At 41.9% G+C, this 22,579-nt stretch overlaps 1 protein-coding gene across 6 annotated transcripts in view; it reads right to left on the bottom strand.

Moving 5' to 3' along the window:
- Positions 1-8,812: 8,812 nt before the first annotated feature.
- LOC124795084 (adipokinetic hormone/corazonin-related peptide receptor variant I) overlaps positions 8,813-22,579 on the bottom strand; it is a 1,108,661-nt gene continuing 1,094,894 nt past the window's right edge. For 2 of the 6 annotated variants that reach the window (XM_047258905.1, XM_047258904.1), the window contains 2 exons: positions 10,676-10,825; positions 8,814-10,453 (listed from right to left, as the gene is read on the bottom strand). In XM_047258905.1, coding sequence (XP_047114861.1) covers positions 10,281-10,453; positions 10,676-10,825 — 323 coding nt within the window. In that variant the 3' untranslated portion in view covers positions 8,814-10,280. Of the gene's footprint in view, positions 10,454-10,675; positions 10,826-22,579 lie in introns of all 6 variants that reach the window. The other 4 variants (XM_047258906.1, XR_007016642.1, XM_047258908.1 and 1 more) reach the window with 4 other exon arrangements.

Below are 22,579 nucleotides of genomic sequence, written 5' to 3' on the forward strand. Positions count from 1 at the left end.
GCTATGCCGATGACCTGGCTCTAGCCATCAAACACCAGGAAATGAAGACAACAGAAGAGATTTTAGCCAATGACCTGTCTGCATTAGACAATTACTTCAAAATCTGGAGACTCCAACTCAGTGTGAGTAAAACAGAAGTGTGTTGCTTCCATCTAAATAACCAGTTGGCGAACGTAAAACTGGAGGTATGTTTCAGAGGCAGAATTCTTCGTCACAATTGGAACCCAAAATATCTTGGTGTCATCCTGGATCGTACACTATGCTTCAAACAACATCTTCTTAACTTAGCTCAAAAGCTAAGGACTCGAAACAACATCCTCCGTAAGCTATGCGGAACTACCTGGGGATCTTCAGCAACCAGCAACCACCCTGCAAACTTCAGCTCTGGGCTTGGTATACTCAAGTGCTGAGTATTGTGCACCTGTTTGGATGAATAGTCATCATACAAGGCTTGTTGATACCCAGCTGAATACGACAATGCGCATAATATCTGGCACAATCAGATCTACTCCAGTTTATTGGCTTCCACTGTTAACCGGTATAATGCCTCCTGATCTGCGCAGATGTACTGCCCTTATGAGAGAATTCCAAAAGATCTCCAGGAATTCTAACCTACCCGTGCATAGCGACCTGCCACTTTTAAATCGCAAGAGACTGAAATCACGTCATCCAACTCTGTGCGATGCTGCTGACATGGTTGCTAAGAATTTCAAACCTCTTGAAGAATGGAAAGGTCGGTGGGAAGCAGTGACAGATGTGCACCTGCATAACATCTTCTCAGGTGCTAAACTTCCAAGTGGATTCGACTTACACGCAAGACCTGGTCTACTCTCAACAGAACCCGTACCAGCCATTGGCGATGCAGGGATGCTCTCTTTAAGTGGAAGAAGCTGCCTGATCCAGCTTGTGACTGCGGGGCTCCATACCAGACTGTACACCACATTGTCAGTGAATGCAGGATTCGAGCCTATCACGGCGCCAAAGAGGACTTCCTGCTAGCAACTCCAGATGCAGTGCGCTGGATTGAAGGACTGGATATTCAGTTGTAAAGACAAACTTAAGTTTCTTGTGTGTCAATATGTACATATGTATATGTAATTTCATGATATGTCTGTATTAGCCATACGCTAAATAAGTAAAAATCTACCATATTTACTCACTCGAACAGACAATCACTTGCTCTGTGGTCAAAGAGTTTATTGGAGAGGGTTGACAGTGATTGTAACGCTTAATTGTAGCTAGATGCATGCCCATGGGGTTCCGGGATTTGAGCCGGATCATCTTGACTTCTTGCCACGATATTTCGCCTGGCAATCGTCCAGCCATCTTCAGGTGAGTGTCCATCACTGGAGACTGTAATTTTTTTATGTGATACGGTACAATACAGCACCACCGGTCTTACGCGGTCTGTGTAGGTGAGGCAGTAAATTTAACCACAGGGCAATGACGCTGCACCACTGCAATACACTTTGGAGGTGTGGCGATGGGACTTGGAGTTACATACCACCCCCCAACGGTGACAGTACTCATCATTCAGGCATAAAAACGTAGTCCGACATGGGCAGGTAGAGTGGGAAAGTATTGGACGTAGAATGGGGAGCTAGCCCCGCCAAAGGATGCATCCACGGTGGGCGTGCTAGGCCTATCGTTAGCCATGGTCGGGATCCCATTCCTCTAGGATGGTTAGAGGAACCAAATGTCGATGCCAGCGGCGTAGAAGTGTAGTCCCAACGTGGTGTAACCTATGGACAGTGTCCCGCAGGGCATCTACCTTCTCACAGAGCCGCCACGCATTGTTATGCATGGTCGTTTTGAGGGGGACAATATGCGCTTCCTCATGGAGTGTTACAATTCTCGTGAGTGGCGGGGCGTGCAGGTTCCACGTGAGAACCTTATTCTGCAGGCGCTTCAACGTCCGCAACCTGGTGACAATAATCATGCCCCATGCAGTAGAGCCATACGTGAGGGCGGCATTGAGCGCTATTTTGTTGGTCCAGCACCAGGTGATGCCATCGTAGGCGGGCGACGACGGAGTCAGTGATATGGGCAGTAGTATACAGTGCTGTGTCGACAGTATGCAGAGTGCAAGCTTTTTTTTCTTTAATTTTAATGCCCCATATAGGGAGGGCTGGCAGCAGCATAGGCATCGCTCTTCAGTCAAGAGACAGACAGTAAGTACAGAACATTGAGATATTTAAAACAACATAAAGGAGCAAATACGGCGAAACAGACATATAAAAGGGGAAACATAATGGAAGATAGCGTAAAAAAGGGGGTGACTGTAAAAATGGTGATAAAAATCTAAAAACTGTACACAAAAAACACACACTGTGGTGATTAAAAGAAACACAAGGCAAAGTATGGCTGGAGCATAAAAGTAGCGAAAGGCGGCGTAGCACATAGCAAGCACTATGTACAAATCCAACACCCGATTAAAATCACAACTTTTGATTTCACAGGATAACAGCACCAAACACAACACTGACGTAGCACACTGACGATGAGCAAACTGAGAGGATCTGCCAGAAGGATGGAGACGACGGAGAAGGGAAGATAGGGAGGAGGGGCGGTGGTAGAGTGGGGGAGAGGGGGTAGATGGGGGGGGGGGCAGCGCTCCGAAGCGACTGGGGAGGGAAAGACGTGGGAGGGACACAGTCGAGGAGGGGGTGCAAAGATTCAGGGGGGGAGGGAAGGAGGAAACTCTGCTCTAGGAGAAGGAGAGGAAAAGGGGGCCCTGGGGAGGGTGGAGCGAACAAGGCCAGGCTACTGTTGGTAGGAAGGTTAGATGTCACGGCGAAGTTCAACATCCAGGAGGGGGAGGTGCTGGAAATTGCCCTGATGAAGGAGATGGAGGGTGTGGAGGTGGAGAGAGGGAGGGATACAGCGATAGAGGCGCAGCAATGGGCGGATGGTGAAGAGGTAGAAGGAAACCAGGAGGTGGGAGGATCAAGCCTGCGGACAGTGAAAGGATGCAGATATGTTGGAGGAAAAGCAGGAGGTGGGGGAAAGGGATGAGGTCATACTGGAATCGAGTGGGGGAAGGAAGGCGGATATGGAAGGCAAGGTGGTGTGTGTGGCATTCTAGGATTTGGAGGGCCTTATAAAAGTGGGGGTGGGGGCAGAGATCCAGGCAATGCTGGCATAACAAGACGACAGGATGGATGATGGATTTGTAGTTGTGGAGGATGGGGGAAGGATGCAATCCCCATGTCCAGCCAGACAGGAGTTTCAGGAGGTGGAGGTGGGAATGGGCTTTCTGCTGGTTGGTCAGGAGGTGAAGGTTCCGGGTGAGGTGATGCTCTAGGGTGAGGCCAAGGTATCTCAAAGTGGGGTGAGCTGGACGGGACAGCCATAAATGATTATGTAGAAATCATGGATACAGAAGGAGCAGGTTGTGCGGCCTATGATGATTGCCTAGGTTTTGGAGGGGTTGATATGAAGGAACCACTGGTTACACCAAGCGATGAACTGGTCAAGGTGGGTTTGGAGGGTGTACCGTTGAAGGGTAGGGTATAAAGTCAGGAAGGCAGTGTCATCAGCATATTGAACGAGGTGGACAGGTCGGGGCGTCTTGCGCACATCTGCGGTGTACAGGAGATATAGGAGAGGGGAGGGAATGGAGCACTGGGGGACAGCAGCACTGGGATAAAAGATACGGGAGTTGGCGTCGTCGAGGGTGACGTACGAAGGACGGCGTGAGAGGAACGAAGCGACCAGATGCACCAAATTGATAGGCAGGGCGTAGGTTTGGGGTTTAAAGAGGATACGGAGACGCCATAGATATCACCAGGTCCCAAGCTTTGTCCAGTTGAAAACCGCCATCACGGTTTATTAGATTTTGTGCTAGGTGTATCTCCACAGATTCTTTAATTAGTGAATCCCAAAAAGTTCTCGCTGGGGCCAAGATTTTCGTGACAGAAAAATCCATAGCGTGTTCTGTGGTAATACAATGCTCAGCTATGGCCAACTTACTGGGCTGCGAAGGGGAGAGTGTGCTGTTCATGTTCAACGCACATTTCATGCACTGTGCATGTCATCTGACCGATGTAAGCTTTGCCGCACTGCTTTTCCACACATGGCTTGGGACCCGGTCCCCAATTTGTTCTGAGAGAAGAAAGTTTATTCATAATGACACATCTGGCGACATCTGACGTTTGTTTTTATCAACACGAGCGCACATTCCGACAGAGAGCGGACATTGAGTTTTGACCGCTACGCATGCGCCTGCGTGCCACGGACAGAACGGTATTTCCAGAGGGCGTGGATTCGATAGAGGACGCTCCTGCGACTGCCACTGATGCGCATGCGTTTCCGCTCCAATTTTTGCTATAAAGCCGACCCTAGGAGCTTTCAGTCTCCAGTGATAGACACTCACCTGAAGATGGCTCGACGATTCCCAACCGAAATATCGTGCCAAGAAGTCAAGATGATCCAAATGCAATTCCGAAACCTCATCGAACATTCAGTAAGCCGGGAAAGCTCCAAGAATCACATTCGATGTATGCTGTTTCTTGAGATGGAGGAGATGAGTGTTTGTTTTTGGCTAGGAAGTCATGGCCACGGCAGGTGGCGCTTAATGGGCAGCTTGAGTTGGCGTTTTATCATGGCAGAAGCCACCGCAGGGGACTCAGCCTGAGCCACGGGAGTCACTGGCCACAAGAGGTGAAAACCCTGGAGTAGGGGGCCTTGGCGTATTGTCCATGTAGCCAGAGGTAAAAAAAAAGAAAAAAATCTCACAACTTATTTCACGGAATTTTGTTGGAATGTGAGAGCAGCAATTGTTCCTGGACAAGGCGAAGTACAGTCCACCATTCCGACAGGGGGCCTCATATTGTTTCCCGCTTCCGCTAAGATCGGTGTCGGCTTGACCAATGAAAATGTTTCGCGGGAGCACTGCTGGTGGCCGGAGTGCTGTGGCGTTTGCTCCAGGTTACGTAGATGCACCGGACTGTGCAGTTTCCTGTGCACGCAAAATAACAGCGTGTTGACTGGATCACAGTCCATGATGTCAGAAATATTTACTGCGGATGCCTGTCGATGAAGGAACAGTTTTTTCTCGTCTTGTGGAGGGGGGCTGTACGGTCGTAGTGATGCGCAATTGGCGCAGGAGTGTTTTCAGAGTTTTCAGTATGCGGTTTTAGTTTGTTGGTGCTAACTGCACACAGACTTTACCACGACTTGGCAGACAGTGCGAGGAGACAGACATTCTTTGGCGAACTGCAGACAGGATTTGGTAGCGTCATCCAGAGGAGCTCTGGCTTTCTTTCTGAATCTGGAATCTGGGCACGAAGGTGTGTCCGGACAAAAGGAGGTGATGGAAGCCCACCGTCCGACTCGACGCCCAGGCGTGCTTTGCTGGGAATTGCACCTCACGTTTTCTAAAAGTGTATGATAAGCACTTCGCACCACTGACACTAGGAATCTAGATTTGAGTTCTCTTACTCAACTGCTCGCCCACAGTAGCAACGGTTGTCGACCGATTCAAGCTCAGTGTAACAGTTTATTTCTGGGTTAACAATCACTGTCATTCATATTAATCACAGTCAGATGGTGTCATCCATTTAAAGTGACAGTTGAGGTCGAGCCCTCACACTTGGGTTAGTTTCGTCAATTGCCAGTCAGATCACTTTACTTTGCAAATACGAGACAGAACGTAATGAATGTATTGTGTTGGTCCATGTTCCATTTTATTCACGTTTTTATGAATAAATCTGTCGTGGTATTTAATTCTATGTATCATTTAAGTTATCAGGTTCCTGTCCTCACCTTTGATTACTCATATGGCAGTCCTGCAGTAAGAACACAGTGTCATCTTCAGTTTCACTATACTTGCGTTAAATTCCAATGAGTTTAATTTTCACTGTAGTGTCACTGAAGTGGTGGCTGTGTGTCTTAGGGTTATTGAGAGACAAAGGTTGATTAGAGGTACTCACATGAAAGAGATGTTGTAATGATATGAACTTAATGTCGCTACTGCATGAACTATGAAATGTCACTATACAGCTTAATGATACTTACACTTAAGCCACCAAAATATAATCAACTAAATCAGAAAGAAACCCGCTACTCCAACGATGGCTGCTGCCTCATCAGCTATAATAGATATTAGTTTTGTAGACTATACCAGATGCTTCAGGAGTGATGGTCTGTAGGGAATGATCACTCGAAACAAAAAAAAAAAAAAAAAAAAAAAACAGGTAAACATGGGTCCTAAAACTCTTACCTTAAGAGCTATGAGCAATTCTTGATCTTTGATACTGTGAAACAAATATCTTCTACTGCAAGATCTTTGCTTTCCATACTTTGGGAACCGGTGGTATGGACCAGAGCAAGGAAAAAATGTCCAAACATTTGCTCTAAAATGCATACCTTAAGAGCTGTGAGCACTTCTTCATCTTAGCTACTCTGAAACACATCTTTTCTAATGAACAATTACTCATAACTTTTAAGGTATGCATTTTAGAGTACATGTTTACTGGAATTTTTTTCTTGTTTTGGTCCCAAAATGCGGAAAGCAAAGAACTTGCAGTAGAAGAGATTTGTTCCACAGTACTGAAGATCAAGAATTGCTCATAGCTCTTAATGTATGCGGTTAGAACCCATGTTTACTTCACTTATTTATTTCGAATGGTCATTTCCGTCATATCCCTGAATACTGGCCATCACTTCTGAAACACGCTGTGTATTAATTTATTAGAGTTTAAACATTAATACAGAATGATTTTGGGGGTTGCTGAAGAATGGTGCATATGGTCAAATGTGTGGTAGAGTGAGAAAGCTTGAGAAGTAATGATGAAAGATGGCAGGTCCTTTTGACCTGCCTTTCTTCCACTGTATTTAATCTCTCGAACTGACAATCACATGGTCTATGGTCAATGACGTTAAGAGAGGCGGTTGCCTGTAGTTGTAATGGTAAATTCAATTGTAGCTATACGCATGCCGTTGCTTGAGCTGGAGGAGATAGGAGCTTGTTTTTGACCGGCACCCATGGCTGTGGCAGGTGAGGCTTAATGGTTCCAGTTCTGAGAAGGCCAGTCGGGCTGAGGTTCCAGCATGGCAGAAGCCACCGCGAGGAATGTGGCATACCACGGTGGTCACTGGCCACAGGCAATGAATAGGCCAGGAATAGATGGTCTCAGCATATCGTCACCGTAGCCAGAGGAAAAAGCCATTCTCACAACTTCTTTTGTAGAGATATCTAGGAATGTGAGAAGTAATGGTTCCTGGACAAAAGGCGAAGCTTAGTCCACCATTTCCGTGAGGGCTTCAATCTGTTTCCTGCTATCGCTAAGATCAGTATCAACCTGATCAGCGAAAACATTGAGCTGGAGCACTGTTGGCGGCCAGACAATGAATGATCGAGAATGCTGTGGCGTTTTTCTCAGGCCATGTAGACGCTCCGGACTGCTCGTGCAAAATAAATGTGTTGACTGGTCTGTGGTCCGTGACGTCGGAAATCGTCACAGTGGACATCTGTCAATATACTGGGATTGGAGCAACAGTTTCTTCCCGACTTCTGAAGAGAGGCTGTATGGTACACGAAATTGTCGCAGCAGTGTTTTTCGAGTTCTCAATTGGCTGTTTTAGTTTGCTGGTGTGAACTCCATACAGAGTTTTCCGCAGCATGGCAGATAGTGTAAGAAGCCAGAGATTTGGTGGCAAACGGTGGAGGAGTGCAGACGACCTTCAATAGCGTCCTCCAAAGACTTCTTTTTAGAGTCTGCACATGAAGATGTAACTGAACAAACGAGAATATATGATGGAGGTACACCACCCGTCTCGACGCTGAGGCGTGCTGGACACTGCGTTTCACATTTTCTGCAGGTGTATGGTGAGGAATTTCAAGCGCACTGTAGCAGTTTGTTCCCGGTTTCAGTTCATAACGACTCTCATTTGTATTAATCACAAACAGGTTGTGTTATACATTTAAAGTCACAATTAAAGTCCAGTCATTACCCTTGGTTCAACTGTGTCAACCACCAAGCAGATCATTTTGCTTTATGAATACGAGGTAGAGTGTAATCAATCTATTATGTTGACCATACCTTATGTTTTTATTAATAAATCTGTCATGATATGTAATTGTATCTATCATGCAAGTTCACGAGATCCCATCTTCACATTTGATTATTTTACTTACTTATGTGGCAGACAATAGGAATAGTATTGCAGTAAGAAATGCAGTGTGTCATCTTCAGTTTCATTATACAGGGCAAAGTTTTATAGTCACTTGCGTTAAAATCCGTTGCATTTAATTTTCACAGTAATGTCACTGAAGTGGTGGATCTGTGTCTTAGAGTTATTCAGAAACAGAAGTTCATTAGTGGTACCCACATGTCTGCCCAACTGAGAGACGTGTTGTAATGATACGAACTTCATGTCTGTTCTATATGAACTACGCACTGTCACTATATAGCATACGGACATTTACACATAAAGCAGCATAGTATAATCAACTAAATCAGAATGGAAGCTGCTTCTCCTTAGAAGGCTGCTATCTCATCAGCTATACTAGATTTTATATATATTTATATTTAGATTTCTTGTATAGCTTAATCTAAAATTGACAAATCTTGGTACTTAAATGTTCCTTTACAATAATTCACAAATGATTTTCTTTTGATTACAGAATAACTTTTATCTGCCCACTGTGAGTACCTGCTTGAAAGAATTTAATATCAGATTTCACTCAGGTTTAATTTCTTTTAAAGCCCAAAGTGCTGCTAGAAGATCTCGATTAGGTAGCTCTTTTTTTACATGAGGTATAACTGAAAGTATTCAGGAATATTCATGAAAATTTATTTAATTTGTTTTCAGAGTACATTGTACAAACTGACCATTTCTAGTCAGGAAATTCACATAATGTGTCAATTCAGTCTCTCATTCCAATGAATGTGAACATTTCACAAGTTTACACACAAAAACACACGGAAACACATGTACACACACAGAAGGAAATTATTTCTGAATAATTGTTATTAATAACAATCTATTTCCCACAGTTACTTTTTGTAGACAATGTTGCTTTTACACATTATGTTCAACATCAAAAGCACAGATTAATATAAACATTTAAAATGAAAATTTAATGGCTCCATATCTATTCATTGGCATAAATTTCTTGCAAAAATGTGGCACAGAACTGATTGTTTTTCATGTGAATTTTGATGTAAAAGTTGTTCCAAAGACATACAAACAATGTTTGCATTATAACTGTTACTCAACAATGTGATGTGTCTATACTTCATGTGCTTTTAAAAAATGATGTACTGGTAAGTTTTTTATTATTCATTTTGATCCAAATTTACAGTGCACTTTCTGCAAACATTCATCAGAACAGGTACAAGTGTATGGAAATGTAGTCTTCTGGATCATATGCCTTCAAGTTATGAACAACCAGCAATCTCATGGAATGTAAAGTGATTAATTTACCCTATGATCAACCTACATTGAACTATTGAGAAAAGGTGACATTCAATGTCATTTGCATTATTAACAAGGTGGTAAGTAATACATGGTGAACAATAAATAATAGTCTTACACAAATTATAACCAATGGAGAATTCGATTATAGGACTGGAAAATTTTTTTGGACACCTTTAATAGTTACCCATAAAATAGTAAAAAAGTACACTTTAAAGACTAGAGAATACATTGAACATGTCACATTAATTAGAAAAGTATGCTGAAACATATGAAGACACATTTATCGATATTTCTTCTTTTCTGTACAAAATAAAAATATACAAGTCATGTCTTTCTTTGGTGGAGACTATATATGTACACCACATAAATGACAAACTTGTAACAGTTATTTGTGATGCACACAATTTTACAATGAGTATTTCTTTCTTGTTACTAAGATGCACACTGTATAGTGTTCTCCAACATATTTCACTGCAATGCACAACTGATAGACATGATTACACCCTTGTGAACGTCAAGTAATACAGTTTGCTTATTTATCTCTTACAAATTACCTTCAGTAGGTGATAATGATATTTTTAGTGGTTACGTGTGGAGGTGTCTTGCACATCAACAATGGTTGACATTATAAATCACAGTGCATAATAAGAACTTGTGACAAAACAATCTCAGGTCATTTGTTTCAAAGACATGGGCCTCATTACAGGAGCAACACATAAAAGATATTACACTAAATGTACACCGTACAGGAATGTCACTGTGATGGAGTTTTCACTGTCACAGTACAACACTTGAAGGGTATTTTGCCTATTGACAGCTTGCCTCAAAAGTACACATCGTGCTAGTTTGCAGCATCAGGCGGGAGTCACCTTGCCTCCGTTGTTCTGTCTGTCGCCCCGCAGCTTGAACACACGTAAGGACGATCGGCCGCTCTTGGGGGAACCTTGGGGGGTCTCTTCCAGCTGACTAGACAAATCACTTTCACGCCGCGACCACTGCGAGACGTGAGTTGTTGCTGTTTCCATTTCTGCAAAAAGTTAACAATGTAATTACATGCAGGCCATTCTCAACTGTTTCTCACTTGTGTAAGATATTGTATTTTGTCAGATTAGCTATTTTCAAACAATGCTCTTTTCTTTGGCTGTAATTTATACATTAATAATTAATTTAGCCTTTTTGGTAGTTAATTTGATCACATTCATGTTGAATGTGGGTTTACGGAATGAAATACTTTGTGTTCATATATTACCAGGTAAGGTGTGTATGCTGTTTTCTGCCTGTCTTGGATTCGTACAGTGTCGTGTGTGACAGGTAGGACTGCCTTCCGCTGACTCTCCATAGAAGTGCACAGAGTGTACTATGAATAAAGGGCCTGGCCGCTTTCTTCTGTATTGCTTACCTAAAAATAAAATTGTTCCGAAATCTATTGACTGTACTAAACGGCTCAGAACATAACATAATGTCCAACTTTTTTTGACCTACATTTCTTCATGAATGATTATTCAAGATCTAGTCCTGAGTGACATTTTTTGGCACTAGTTTTCATTGACAAACTCACAAGAGGACTCCAAGATTGGAATTTTTATGGAGTGAGGCTGTCAGAAAAATATTCAGCTGTTCAATGCGATTAGATGAGTACTTATAAGCCACTACCAGATTTACCATTCGTGCATACAGTTACTTATTATGAGCATAATTTTTTCAAGGTTCAAGATCTTAACTCTAATTGAATGAAATATAACATAATAATGCCTCAGATAACAGCTTTTGCGCTTTCTAATGAGGTATGAAACAGGTAACTTGCAAATTTTTTTGCACCAATATCAAATATTTCATCTACAGCTTTAACTTTAGTGGAAATGCAGCTCAGTTAGTTTATTTTAGATCAAATCTATTGAAAAAATTTCTCAGTGTATAATGCCTTAACATTTGTTATACAGGTGTAGCTTTTCGTTTTATAAGTGCTTATTACATTTCACTTACGTTTATTTTTGAACAAAAATCACATTATGTAAATTGCAAAATTATTAAAACTTCCTTTCAGTAATAAATAAGTAGAATAGACTTCATGAAAACAACTACATTATTTAATTCATGTAAGGTGACCAACTTTTGGACTTATTTTTTAAGTCCTGATTAATCTTAGCATGAATAGATCTGTAAAGAATGAGTATCTTACAGTTATTTCTCGAGAACATTGCATATAGTGAAATCATTCAGAAATCTACACATTTTTTTTTTTTTGCTATTGGTTGGGAGGAAATAACTACTTTAAAATGTAGATATCCATAGTGAAAGCTGCTCTGAAATGGGATGTAAGGCTGAGAGATTCTGAGATAATGGCGACAAAAAGAGATTTGTTTAGGAATAATCTACAGTTCAATGGGGGTGAGAAGCATGTTATGTGGAAATTGCACGTAAGTGTTTTGCTGTAATTACAGTACCTTTCGTAATTCATTGTTCAAACCTGGGAGATAATGGAATAATGGGCAGGGATAAATGACGTGAAAACCACCTGTAAAAAAATATTTACACTCGGAAGAAATATGCACTGGATGCCATCTTCAATTGAAGACATTTTTATGAAAAGTAGATCGCTATTTTTGGGGCTATTATGCCACAATCCAGTGGATTCGCTCAATGAAACGAATATTAGATTCCTGTCTGTGGACGGTATCTCAAGGTGGGGAGGACATACTTATTTCGTTTACAACACTGTACACAGTGACTTCGTAATGACGAGAATGAAATTTCATAGGTGAATACATCAACACTCAGGTGTAGTGTCACGCATTTCTGGAAGTTGATTGTGTTTTTTCCATTGTGAATTGTTGGTGAATAGAATAGAAAAAAACTAGTAGTTGAAGGGTAGAAATAGAAAGATCAGCTATAGCGAGCATATTTTGAAGTCAGAAAACTACAACATTCAGTTTGATGAGACCCAGGTCGTGTTAGCCAGCAGGGAGTATTAGGATGAGCTGTACGGAGAGATAGCAGACTACCAAACATTACGCTAGGCATCAATTGGAAAGAGGAAGACGTTCGGGTGAATGGCATTTGGTTTCCACTGCATAGGTATTCCCCCGTAGAATAATAGGGGAGTGACATCATTCTGCTGAATTCTGCGTCCCTTTTTCTCAATCAGAGACCGTCTGTCAGCACGTGGGTAATATCTAAATAATGCTTCAGCAGAAGACTGTTTGTACGTAATAGTCTAAATTTTCGTGTAATAAAAGTTGATTCTGTTGTGAACAAAATGCACACTTCAGGCTGCAACATAACATTACTTGAAATCAGTCCCTTTTCAATCAGTAATTTTACGCATACAAGCTGAGTACCTGGCACTGCCCGGGTGTGAATTCATTGCAGTCTTCTGTTAGTCCATCTCCACCTCCACCTCTCCCTATCCACCTCCTCCTCCCCCGCTTTCTGTCCATTTACTCCTCTCCCTCTCTCTGTTTGTCTCTTTCTCCCACCTCTCTGTTTCTCCACGTCTTCCTCCCCCACACTTCTCTGTCCCTCACCCCACTCCAATTGAGGCTGGTGGTTCTTACCCGCGCAATATTTCTTTCAATATAGCAAATAACACGTGTACCAAGTTTGGTCGAAATCGGTGCAGGGGTTTACGAGGAGCTTTTTAACCACGGCTTCACCCGTGTACGCACATGTCACATACATTTAAAAAAATATTTAACTTATTTCACACATATTTGTTCACATGTTTTACGTGTATCTCTTACGAATTTTGCCCTACAGTTTCGTTTTCACGCAACTCAACGTTTATGACATCTTATTTCCGAAACTGTATGTCATACAGATAATTTTGTCGGTACATTTCGCCGCATCTACACCTACGTTACATTCATACTCTGCAAACCACCGTAAGGTGCGTGACAGAGAGTAGATCCCATTGTACCAGTTACTGGGTCTTTTTTCCCGTTTCCTTCAAGTATGGAGCGCGGTAACAATGATTGTCTGACTGCCTCTGACCGTGTAGTAATTATTCTAATCTTATCCTCACGATCCCTGTGTGAGTGATACATAGAGGATTGTACTATATCCCTAGATATCATTTAAAGCCGTTTCTTGAAACTTGGTTAGTAGACTTTCTTGGGACAGTTACCTTCAAGAATTAGCTAATTCAGTTCCTTCAACATCTCTGTAACACTTTCACACGGGTCAAACAATCCTGTGATCATTCGTGCTGCCCTTCTCTGTATACGTTCAACAACCTCTGTTAGTCCTATTTGGTACGGGTTCCACACAATTGAGCAGTATTCTAGGATGGATTGCACAAGAGATTTATAAGCAATCTCCTTTTCAGACTGATTGCACTTCGCCAGTATTTTATCAACAAACATGGTTTACCTACAACTGAGCGTATGGGATCATTCCGTTTTCTATCCCTACAAAGTGTTACACATTGGTAATTGTATGAGTTGGTCGACTCGAACACTGATTCACTGATATCATGGTCATAGGCTACTACATTTTTTTGTTTCGTGAAATGTACAATTTTACATTTTTGAAGATTTATATCAAGTTGCCAATGTTTGAACCACTTTGAAAATGATCAACGTCTGTATGTTGTGCAATTCCTTGACCTTAGTCCTTGTGGATGCGGTTCATGCCCATACAGAAAATGGGAAATTTCCTGTTTCACGGCGTTTATTTCCTTGTTCGCAGCTATCTCTTTATGAACAGCAGCGCGGGGTAGCCGTGTGGTCTTAGGCGCCTTGCCACGGTTCGCGCGGCTACCCCGTCGGAGGTTCGAGTCCTCCCTCTGGCACGGGTGTGTGTGTTGTTGTTAGCTTAAGTTGGTTTAAGTTAGATTAAGTAGTGTGTAAGCCTAGGAACCAATGACCTTAGCAGTCTGGTCCCATAGGAACTTACCACAAATTTACAAAATATTCTTCGAACAGGTGGTGGTGGTAGTCGTGGCGCTATTTCCGGGAGGTGGTAAAGCCATTCGACTGGAGTGGATTTCAAGCAACCTGTTATAATTCTGCAGGTTTCGTTAAGAGCTACATCCATCTGTTTAGCATGAGTTGAATTATACCAAACAGGACAGGCATACTCCGCCACAGAATAGCACAGTCCATTGCAGATGTTCTGATTGTTTCAGGTTGACTACCCCATTGTGATCCGGCCAGTTTCCATACGAGACTGTTCCTGGTGGAAACTTTCGACTTGCATTTCATGCAGCGCTTTTTGGAAGTGGGAGATCTGTCAAGCGTCACTCTTAGGTATTTTGAAGTCTCGTAGTATTCCAGTTCGATCCCCGACCATACTATCTTCAACTTGCGAGTGGCTTCCTTGTTTCTCAAATGAAAAGCACACCCTTGGGAATTTGAAGGGTTTGGTTTAAGCTGGTTTGTATTGTAGTATCTGGATAGATCTTCAAGGGCATTCGTGAGGTTGCTCTCCACTGATTCGAAATATCTGTGCTGTGGGTGGCTGGGGCGAGATCGCAGCATATAAGAAGCCCCTGGTATATTGGGTTATAGGTTGGTCGTTCGTGTATATATTAAACAGAATTGGAGTCAAGATTCTGCAGAAGAGAGGGGATGAGTCTGGTTAGACCTAAATCTTTGGTTAGATTGCAGACCTTGACTAGAAGTAGCTGATGACAGACCTTATCATACGCCGCTGATAAGTCGACAAATGCCGCTCCTGTCACCTTTCGAGCTGCAAAGCCATCTTGTATAAACTGTGTGAGATTTAGCAACTGACCAGTAGGCCTACAGCTTTTGCCTGGACGAAATCCAGACTGCTGAGGTATAAGTGATGGGTCATTTGCAGGTGATAGACGATTTAAAATCAGTCTTTCCAGCATTTTGTGAAGATGAAAAAGTAGTGCAACTGGTCTAAAATTACTTGGATCATTTCCTTCTTCGCCAGGTAACGGTTATTTTAACTATTTACAGCACCAACATATTGTCCATTTTCGGTAAACTTCGCTGCGGCGTAACAATCTCTTCATTTCTACGGTTTCCAACAATACGCTTGTGGTGATTACTGTAAAATTTCCACAATCGAGTTACAACGGAAATAGCTGCCCCAAAATTAAATATCGAGACAGTGTATGCATGGTTTTATGTTTGACACTGGTATGACAGCTAGGTATTTATAAATAAAGCATATATTTTTATAATCAGGAAGATTCACAGAATTTTCTGAATAAAAATTACTTTTTCGGCTCTCAATTACGTCCAGGTCCCCTTAAGTATGCCAAACATCTCTGCTGATCCGTCCTTACCGACTGGAAACCCTCCAACGTCCACGTTCTGTGGAGACGCGTCGATGTACAACACCAGGTCACCCACTCGTGGTGTCTCAGTCGTTCAGCAACTTTCCAGTACATTCTCACGACAGCAGCACGCGAACAGCTGACCATCCTCGCCGTTTCCGAGATGCTCGTACCGCGCCGCAGGGCCACAGCAATTCGCCCTTTATCAAAGGCGCTCAACTCAGTGGATTTACCCATTTGTGACTCGCACCCTCGCTAGATTTGTTCCCCATTCGTCTCTACTCCACAGGGTTTAAATGCTTTTGTTACCGTGTGATGTATTCGCAACGCCACCAATCGACGTTCACAATATTTCGGATCATCAATGTATCTCGATACAGATAACATGTTTCATTTAAAGCAGAATGTTTTAATTACTGTTAATTAATTAAAACATAATAATACATTGGCGTGACTCAAGACATGAGATACATTCTAATATCGTGTCGGACTTCCTTTTGCGCGGTATAGTGCAGCAGCTCGACGTGGCGTGGACATTGCAAGTACCCTAAAGAAATACTGAGACATGCTGCGTCTATAGCCGCCCATAATCGCGGATGTGTTGCCGATGCAGGATTTTGTGCACGAACTGATCTATCGATTATGTTAATAAATATTCGATAGGGTGCATGTCAGGCGATCCGGGTGGCCAAATCATTCGCTCGAACTGTCCAGAATGTTCTTCAAACCAATTGCGAACAGTTGTGGCCCAGTGACATGGCGCACTATTATCCACAAAAATTCTTCGTTGTTTGGGAAAATGAAGTCCAACTTCGCTCTTAAAATGTTTAATAACGGTGGAAGTTATGTTGACAGTAAACTTCTGCTGAAATTTGATTTTATCCATATTTCGCAGCTTCAAACGTGACTGTATTCAATACATTGGAGGTATGAATTAAAAAATGCTTTCAGTCACAACTTTTGGAGTTTTATTATGTACATTATGCATTTCGGACCCTGTGGGTCCATCATCAGGTGTAATTCGTCTTAACACGTGCTTTATTATTTTTGTCTTGAATGAGGTTAAATGCGTACTCCTGTCACGAAAAAGTTCGATGTTAGATTATGAATTTCGTAAGTCAAACGCAGAAAATATGCACGAAATAGCGGAAAAGATGAACAGTGTAAACTTACCACGCAATCCAAGAAAAGCGTTTTTAACGTTTTAACACCAGCATACACTCTTTTGTCCATCGTTTTCGTACATATCACTTCGTTCAAGAGTGACATTCGCATACACATTTTTGTAAACAGTTCACAGATGTTTCTGTAGATGGTGTGGTCAAAGATGAATTTATTCGTAGAGCTGAAGATATAATTATTAAACAATTGACATACGCAGGAAATAACTTTAGGTCTTTAAAATTACTGAAATAGCTATTCTAAAGTTATTTCCTGCATATATCAATTGTTTCCTCCTACGAAAAAAATTCATCTTTGACAGCACCACTTTCGTGTGGTAACTCTGGATGTCGGCGCCAGATGTCGTTGGCGTAGCACTAATGCTTGAACCTCCTCTTTCATTTGCAGTGATTCCGTTATCCTGAGGTAGTTCGTGCCAGCATAGGAGTGTTCCGAAGTGGAGTCTGATATGGACGCGCATATAAAACAGCGATGTGTAATTGAATTCCACACTACTGAAGAAACTGTGCTGATTGAAATCGATAAAACTGTATGGAAACGATATAATGGACGTGAGCAATGTGAGGCGATGGATACAGCATTTTCAAGGTGATGAGAAGGGTGTGCATGAAAACCACGGCTCGATCGACCCTCCACAGCTGTCATCCCTCGCAATGGTGAGCGTCTTGATCAACTCATACGCACTGATCGGCGGATAACGACCAGAGAACTGTGTACGAAGCTGAATACCGGCTGTAATACCTCGGAAACAATGTTCGAATATCTCGGTTATCGCAAAGTCTGCGCGAGATGGGTCCCGCGGGTGATTCCAGAAGAACAAAAAACTCATCAAATGGAAATTTGTCGTGTCCTGCTGGAGCAATATGAAGCTGAAGGTGACAATTTTCTGACTAGCATCGTCACCGAAGAGGAGTCGTGGGGTCACCACTACGAGATGGAATCCAAAAGACAGTCCACGGAATGGCGACATGCGAATTCTCTGTCAAAGAAGAAATTCAAGAACAGCCGTCTGCAGGCAAAGTGATGTGCACAGTCTTCTGGGATAGCCAGGGTGTGGTTCTTTTGTACGTCCTAGATCCTGGAGAAACTGTCAATTCAGCAGGGTACAAGACGACACTGACTAAGGTGATAGCCCGAATTTCCAGGTAAGGCCAGAGAAGAGGACCAACTTTCACCTGCAGCATGATAATGCCAGGTCTCACGCCAATTTTACGACCACGCAACTCATTGCAAAATTCGGCAGGACTACCTTACCGCACCCATCGTACAGACCCAATTAGCGCCTTCAGACTTCCATCTCTATGGGCCTCTGACAGCCATCTCTGTGGCCCTCTGAAAGACAGACAATGAAGATCATTTTCAAGACTCGTATGCTGCTGTAAAAGCGGTAAGGAAGTGGTTGGCCCCAGCTGGTTCCGATTTTTACAAGCGTGGCATGCGGGCTCTGGTTCATCGTTGGCGAAAGTGCGTAACGTATCGTGGTGATCATATGGAAAATTACAGTCTATACCTGAAACATCGCTCTATTTAAATGTGCTGTTGAGATTTATATATCTCCTGTAGTTTCCACGAGTAAAAATAGGAGGCATTACTTTCGGAATAACCCTCGTTTTCCTTTGAGGTGACATAACAGTCACATTTTTTTGATTCTTAGAGCATATTCAGAGCCGAAACGTAACGCCGTATTTTGAACAGTATAATCTTATAAATGGCAACTAGCATAGAATGAAAAATCTCACCAACGTCAAACTCAGTCCATAACCAAGGTTACCAGGTGGATGCAGCATTTCTGGACTTCTCAAAAGCATTTGGTTCAATACCCCACCAACTCTTATTTACGAAAATGCAATCACATGGAGCCTCAAAGAAAATTTGGCTGAGGGGTTCTTGGTATGGAGGATGCAGCACGTCGGATGGGGAGACGATACTTGTAGAAGTAACTTGAGGCATGTTCCAGAGATGTGTGTGGGACCCGTTCTGTTCTCACTGCGTACATATATATGAAGAATTATTTGTAGACAGCTGCACAAATATAGTGTTAAATCGTTATAAGCTTTCAAAGTGTTGCAACGGTTTACAACTTTCTTTAAATGTTCAGAAGACAAGAGCATAGTGTCATGTGACTACTACACCCGTGAGTCACAATTGGAGGCGGTCAACTCGTACAAATATCTCAGCCTAAATTTTTCTTTTGTTCGGGTACGAAGTGCAAGGCTTCATTGTAGGTAAAACACTTTGGTTTATTGTTAGGATACTAAATAAATGCAATCAGTTCCCAAAGGAGGTTCTTTATAAAACATTTGTGTTGTCTATCGTAGCGTGGAATCTATACCGAATAGGACTACCGGGGGTAATGAATGTATACAAAAAAGGTAATACAAATGGTAACAGGACTTGCACATTTCCATGGAAACGCTGAAAACCTCAGGTGGCAGACGTGTGAACATATTCCATAAAGTCTCAAAAAACAGTAATATGTGAACAGTCAAGTAACGTAGCAGTAACCCATGCCTATTGCTGCCGTAGGAATGAGATTAGATTAATTACAGCATGCACAGAGGGATTTAAGAAATCACACAGAAAGAAACCGTACTATACACGATACAGTGGAAAATACCCTACGCCACGCACTTCACAGTTGGTTGTAGAGTACAGATGGAGATGTAGCTGTAGGTACTGATTATCTATGACAGCAGCAGCTGATTTCCAAATTGGCACTGAGTTATCAGTCTTTAGTGTTTTTCAATTTTGCGTTACATGTCAGAATACAAAACTTTCAACAAAATTTTAGTAGTGCTTGTACTTTCTTCTGCACCGATAATGGTAACCTACTACATATAACATTCATTTTGTTTTAGAAGGAGGATAGTACTTGGTCCGATGAAAAAATCTATTTTTAGGGTTCCGCCGTACCTCAATCGGTAAAAGCGAAACCCTCATAAAATGATTTTTTTGTCCTATCTATCTGTCTGTCCGTCCGATTATTATAAACACTTCTGCTCAGGAACGGCGAGACGTGTCAAATTGAAATTTACGTCGTATACTAAGGTCTATGGCTTCTCGATGGTGTAATAAATGTAGGTTTCTGAGTCAATGAAATCAAAAGATACGGCCATTTTATGATACACATTTTTGATATTCGCAAGCTCACTCATTAAAACCTGTAGTACCTACAGTAGAAGGAAAGAAAAAAAAAAAGAAAATTGTTGATTTGTGAGAGCATTGCACGAAAAAATATTTCTTTTGACATGTGTTATCCGACTCCAAACTCAAAATTTAAACATTGTCGAAAGCCTTGAAATTCTCGCAAACGACACCCTGTCAGTATCAATGTCGATAACAGGCAAAAATCGTCGCAATTCTCGATTTATGAGATGGATTAACTGTCGGTACACGTCAGTTACTATTGGTTATCCGGAGCTTACTGCAATTTAATTAAACAGAATTACACCACGCGCGTTTCGCTTTTATTTATAAAGCATCTTCCGTGGTTAATCTGCAAATTAGATTCATACGGTTTTACATTTTTGTTTGTTTTACGTTAAAGACAGCGTTTCACATAAGCACTTGGAAGTTTCTGCCATTCTGCAGTATTTCCTGCGCTGCATTATTTACGCTTCACTTTTGTAAACCGTTTCTCACTCCACAAAAGTGGCAAGAAACATTGCAGAATGGCAGAAACTGTCAAGTGCTTTTGTAAATCTGTCTTTCGACGTCAACCGCTGCTAGCAAAGAGGGAAGAAGCGGAATATGCAAAGAAACACAGTAGGTAACATGCACACCAACTTTATAAACAAAACGCTGTTATTAACTAAAGAACCGAAAATGTGCGAACGTATGTATCCAATTTGCAGAATAACCACGGAAGATGCTTTATAAATAAAAGCGAAACGCGTCTGGTGTAATAGTCTTTAATTAAATTGCAGTAAGTGCAAGACGGGTAAGCAATAGTAACTAATTTTAGCAGATGCTGCGGAAGATGGCCTCGCAAACAAACGTATTATCTGTACACGTAATTAAGTTTGTGTGGAATCCTCAGACTCACTCACACCTAGCTTTTATTTTTATTTTTTAATATTTGAATCGTGCGTGTGGGGTCTTACAACTACAAATAAGTCATTTTTAGATAATTTTTTGTGATACTGAGAAATGCAGTGAAAAGCTCAATCTGTAGCATTCTCCTCAGACTGATTTCCGCCGCATGGTTAAGAGTAAACTGGAAGGCTGGAGTCAGATACTTCGAAATTTCTATGACAGGTAGCAACTTCCTAGACTTGATCCAGAAGGTTGGTATCTTAAAAGTCCCTCTCTATGGGTAAGTGGTGCTCTACACACCACTATCTTCCACCTGCTAGCAGACTGATGGGAGGCCACTACATACTGTAGGTCACTCTGAAGTAATGGTTTAACATCCAACGAAACATGCTCCCCCCCCCTCACAGTTAAGACGGTTAAAATACTAGTGATCTAATGTCGACGCGTTTGAAATACAGAGTTTGAGGCACTCCAGAAAAAGAGAGGTTCTTACATAATTTGAGGAGCGGAAAGTTGTGTATGAAAATGTGGCAGTGGGATTTTTGGGGCAAAAGTAAGTAGACATCGGAACGGTAGGCTAAAGGGGAATGTAGAAATATTATTCATCGAAACTCAAATCTAGTAAAACAGAAAATGAAGCAACATGTCAGATTGCGAGATCGCTTGTATTTGACTCAGTATCAAGTGTATGCACACATGTGCAATTATTTCTTCCTGTTGTTCATCAGCATCATCCCCAGATGCAACCAAAAAATGTATGGATGGAAAACCTCAGCTTGCTAGCAGCTAAGTTCTCCAGTCATACTGTAATCATTGTAAGTTACTTTAATAATCCACTCATCGATTACGCTGAACAGAGTTTGTAAGTGGTGGACGCTGTAATCAACAACGTCTAACAATAATAAATGTCTTCCACGCATACTACTTAGAACATGTAGTTCGAAAGTCCACTCATGATGGAAGTGTATTAGATCTCAAGGGAACAAAAAGATCTGACCCAATTAAGGATGCCCACGTTGATCAAGCACTGGATAGGTATGTACCTGTGATAACAGCTCACGTTCGTAAGGGGCCTTCCATGGTATGCAATTTGTGTAAATAATATGCTAAAGAGACAGTGACTACTGCACAATAGGTGTAGGACTAGACTGGTAAAAGTGCTATGTATGAAACCTCTCCTAGCAGAATCGCATCCAAAAAGTTCTCTCACAAACTCCAAAGACATTCGGGACACATGCGAAAGCCGTCGGTTCCCAGCGGTTATGGAACTTATAGAAACAAGTGAACAAAACTCAAAGAACCGTTGCAGTCCCCATCACATTCTACGCAATATTTTCGGCTGTGGTAACCTCAGTTTTAAACACAATATATTGCAGACCACCCCCCCCCCCCCCGCAACTGAACAATTGTGGCCAGTTATTCTCAAACGTAATGAGGTATTATAAACAGAGATACAACAATATTAATGTTCCACAATAATATTTAGTTATATTTCGTTGTGAACTGGCTTTCGGTTTTCTGGGACAACATAAGACTTACCACAGAGTCCACATCACATGAGAGACAGCATCAGTCTATATAGAGATTGTTATTTTCAAGGATATTGACCAGTTTACTACAACAAAATGAAAAACACAAATTGCAATGTTTCAATTGAATATCGGTACAAAACAGGAAATAATCTGC

This window comes from Schistocerca piceifrons, chromosome 4, assembly GCF_021461385.2.
Source record: "Schistocerca piceifrons isolate TAMUIC-IGC-003096 chromosome 4, iqSchPice1.1, whole genome shotgun sequence".
Taxonomy (NCBI): Eukaryota; Metazoa; Arthropoda; class Insecta; order Orthoptera; family Acrididae; genus Schistocerca; species Schistocerca piceifrons.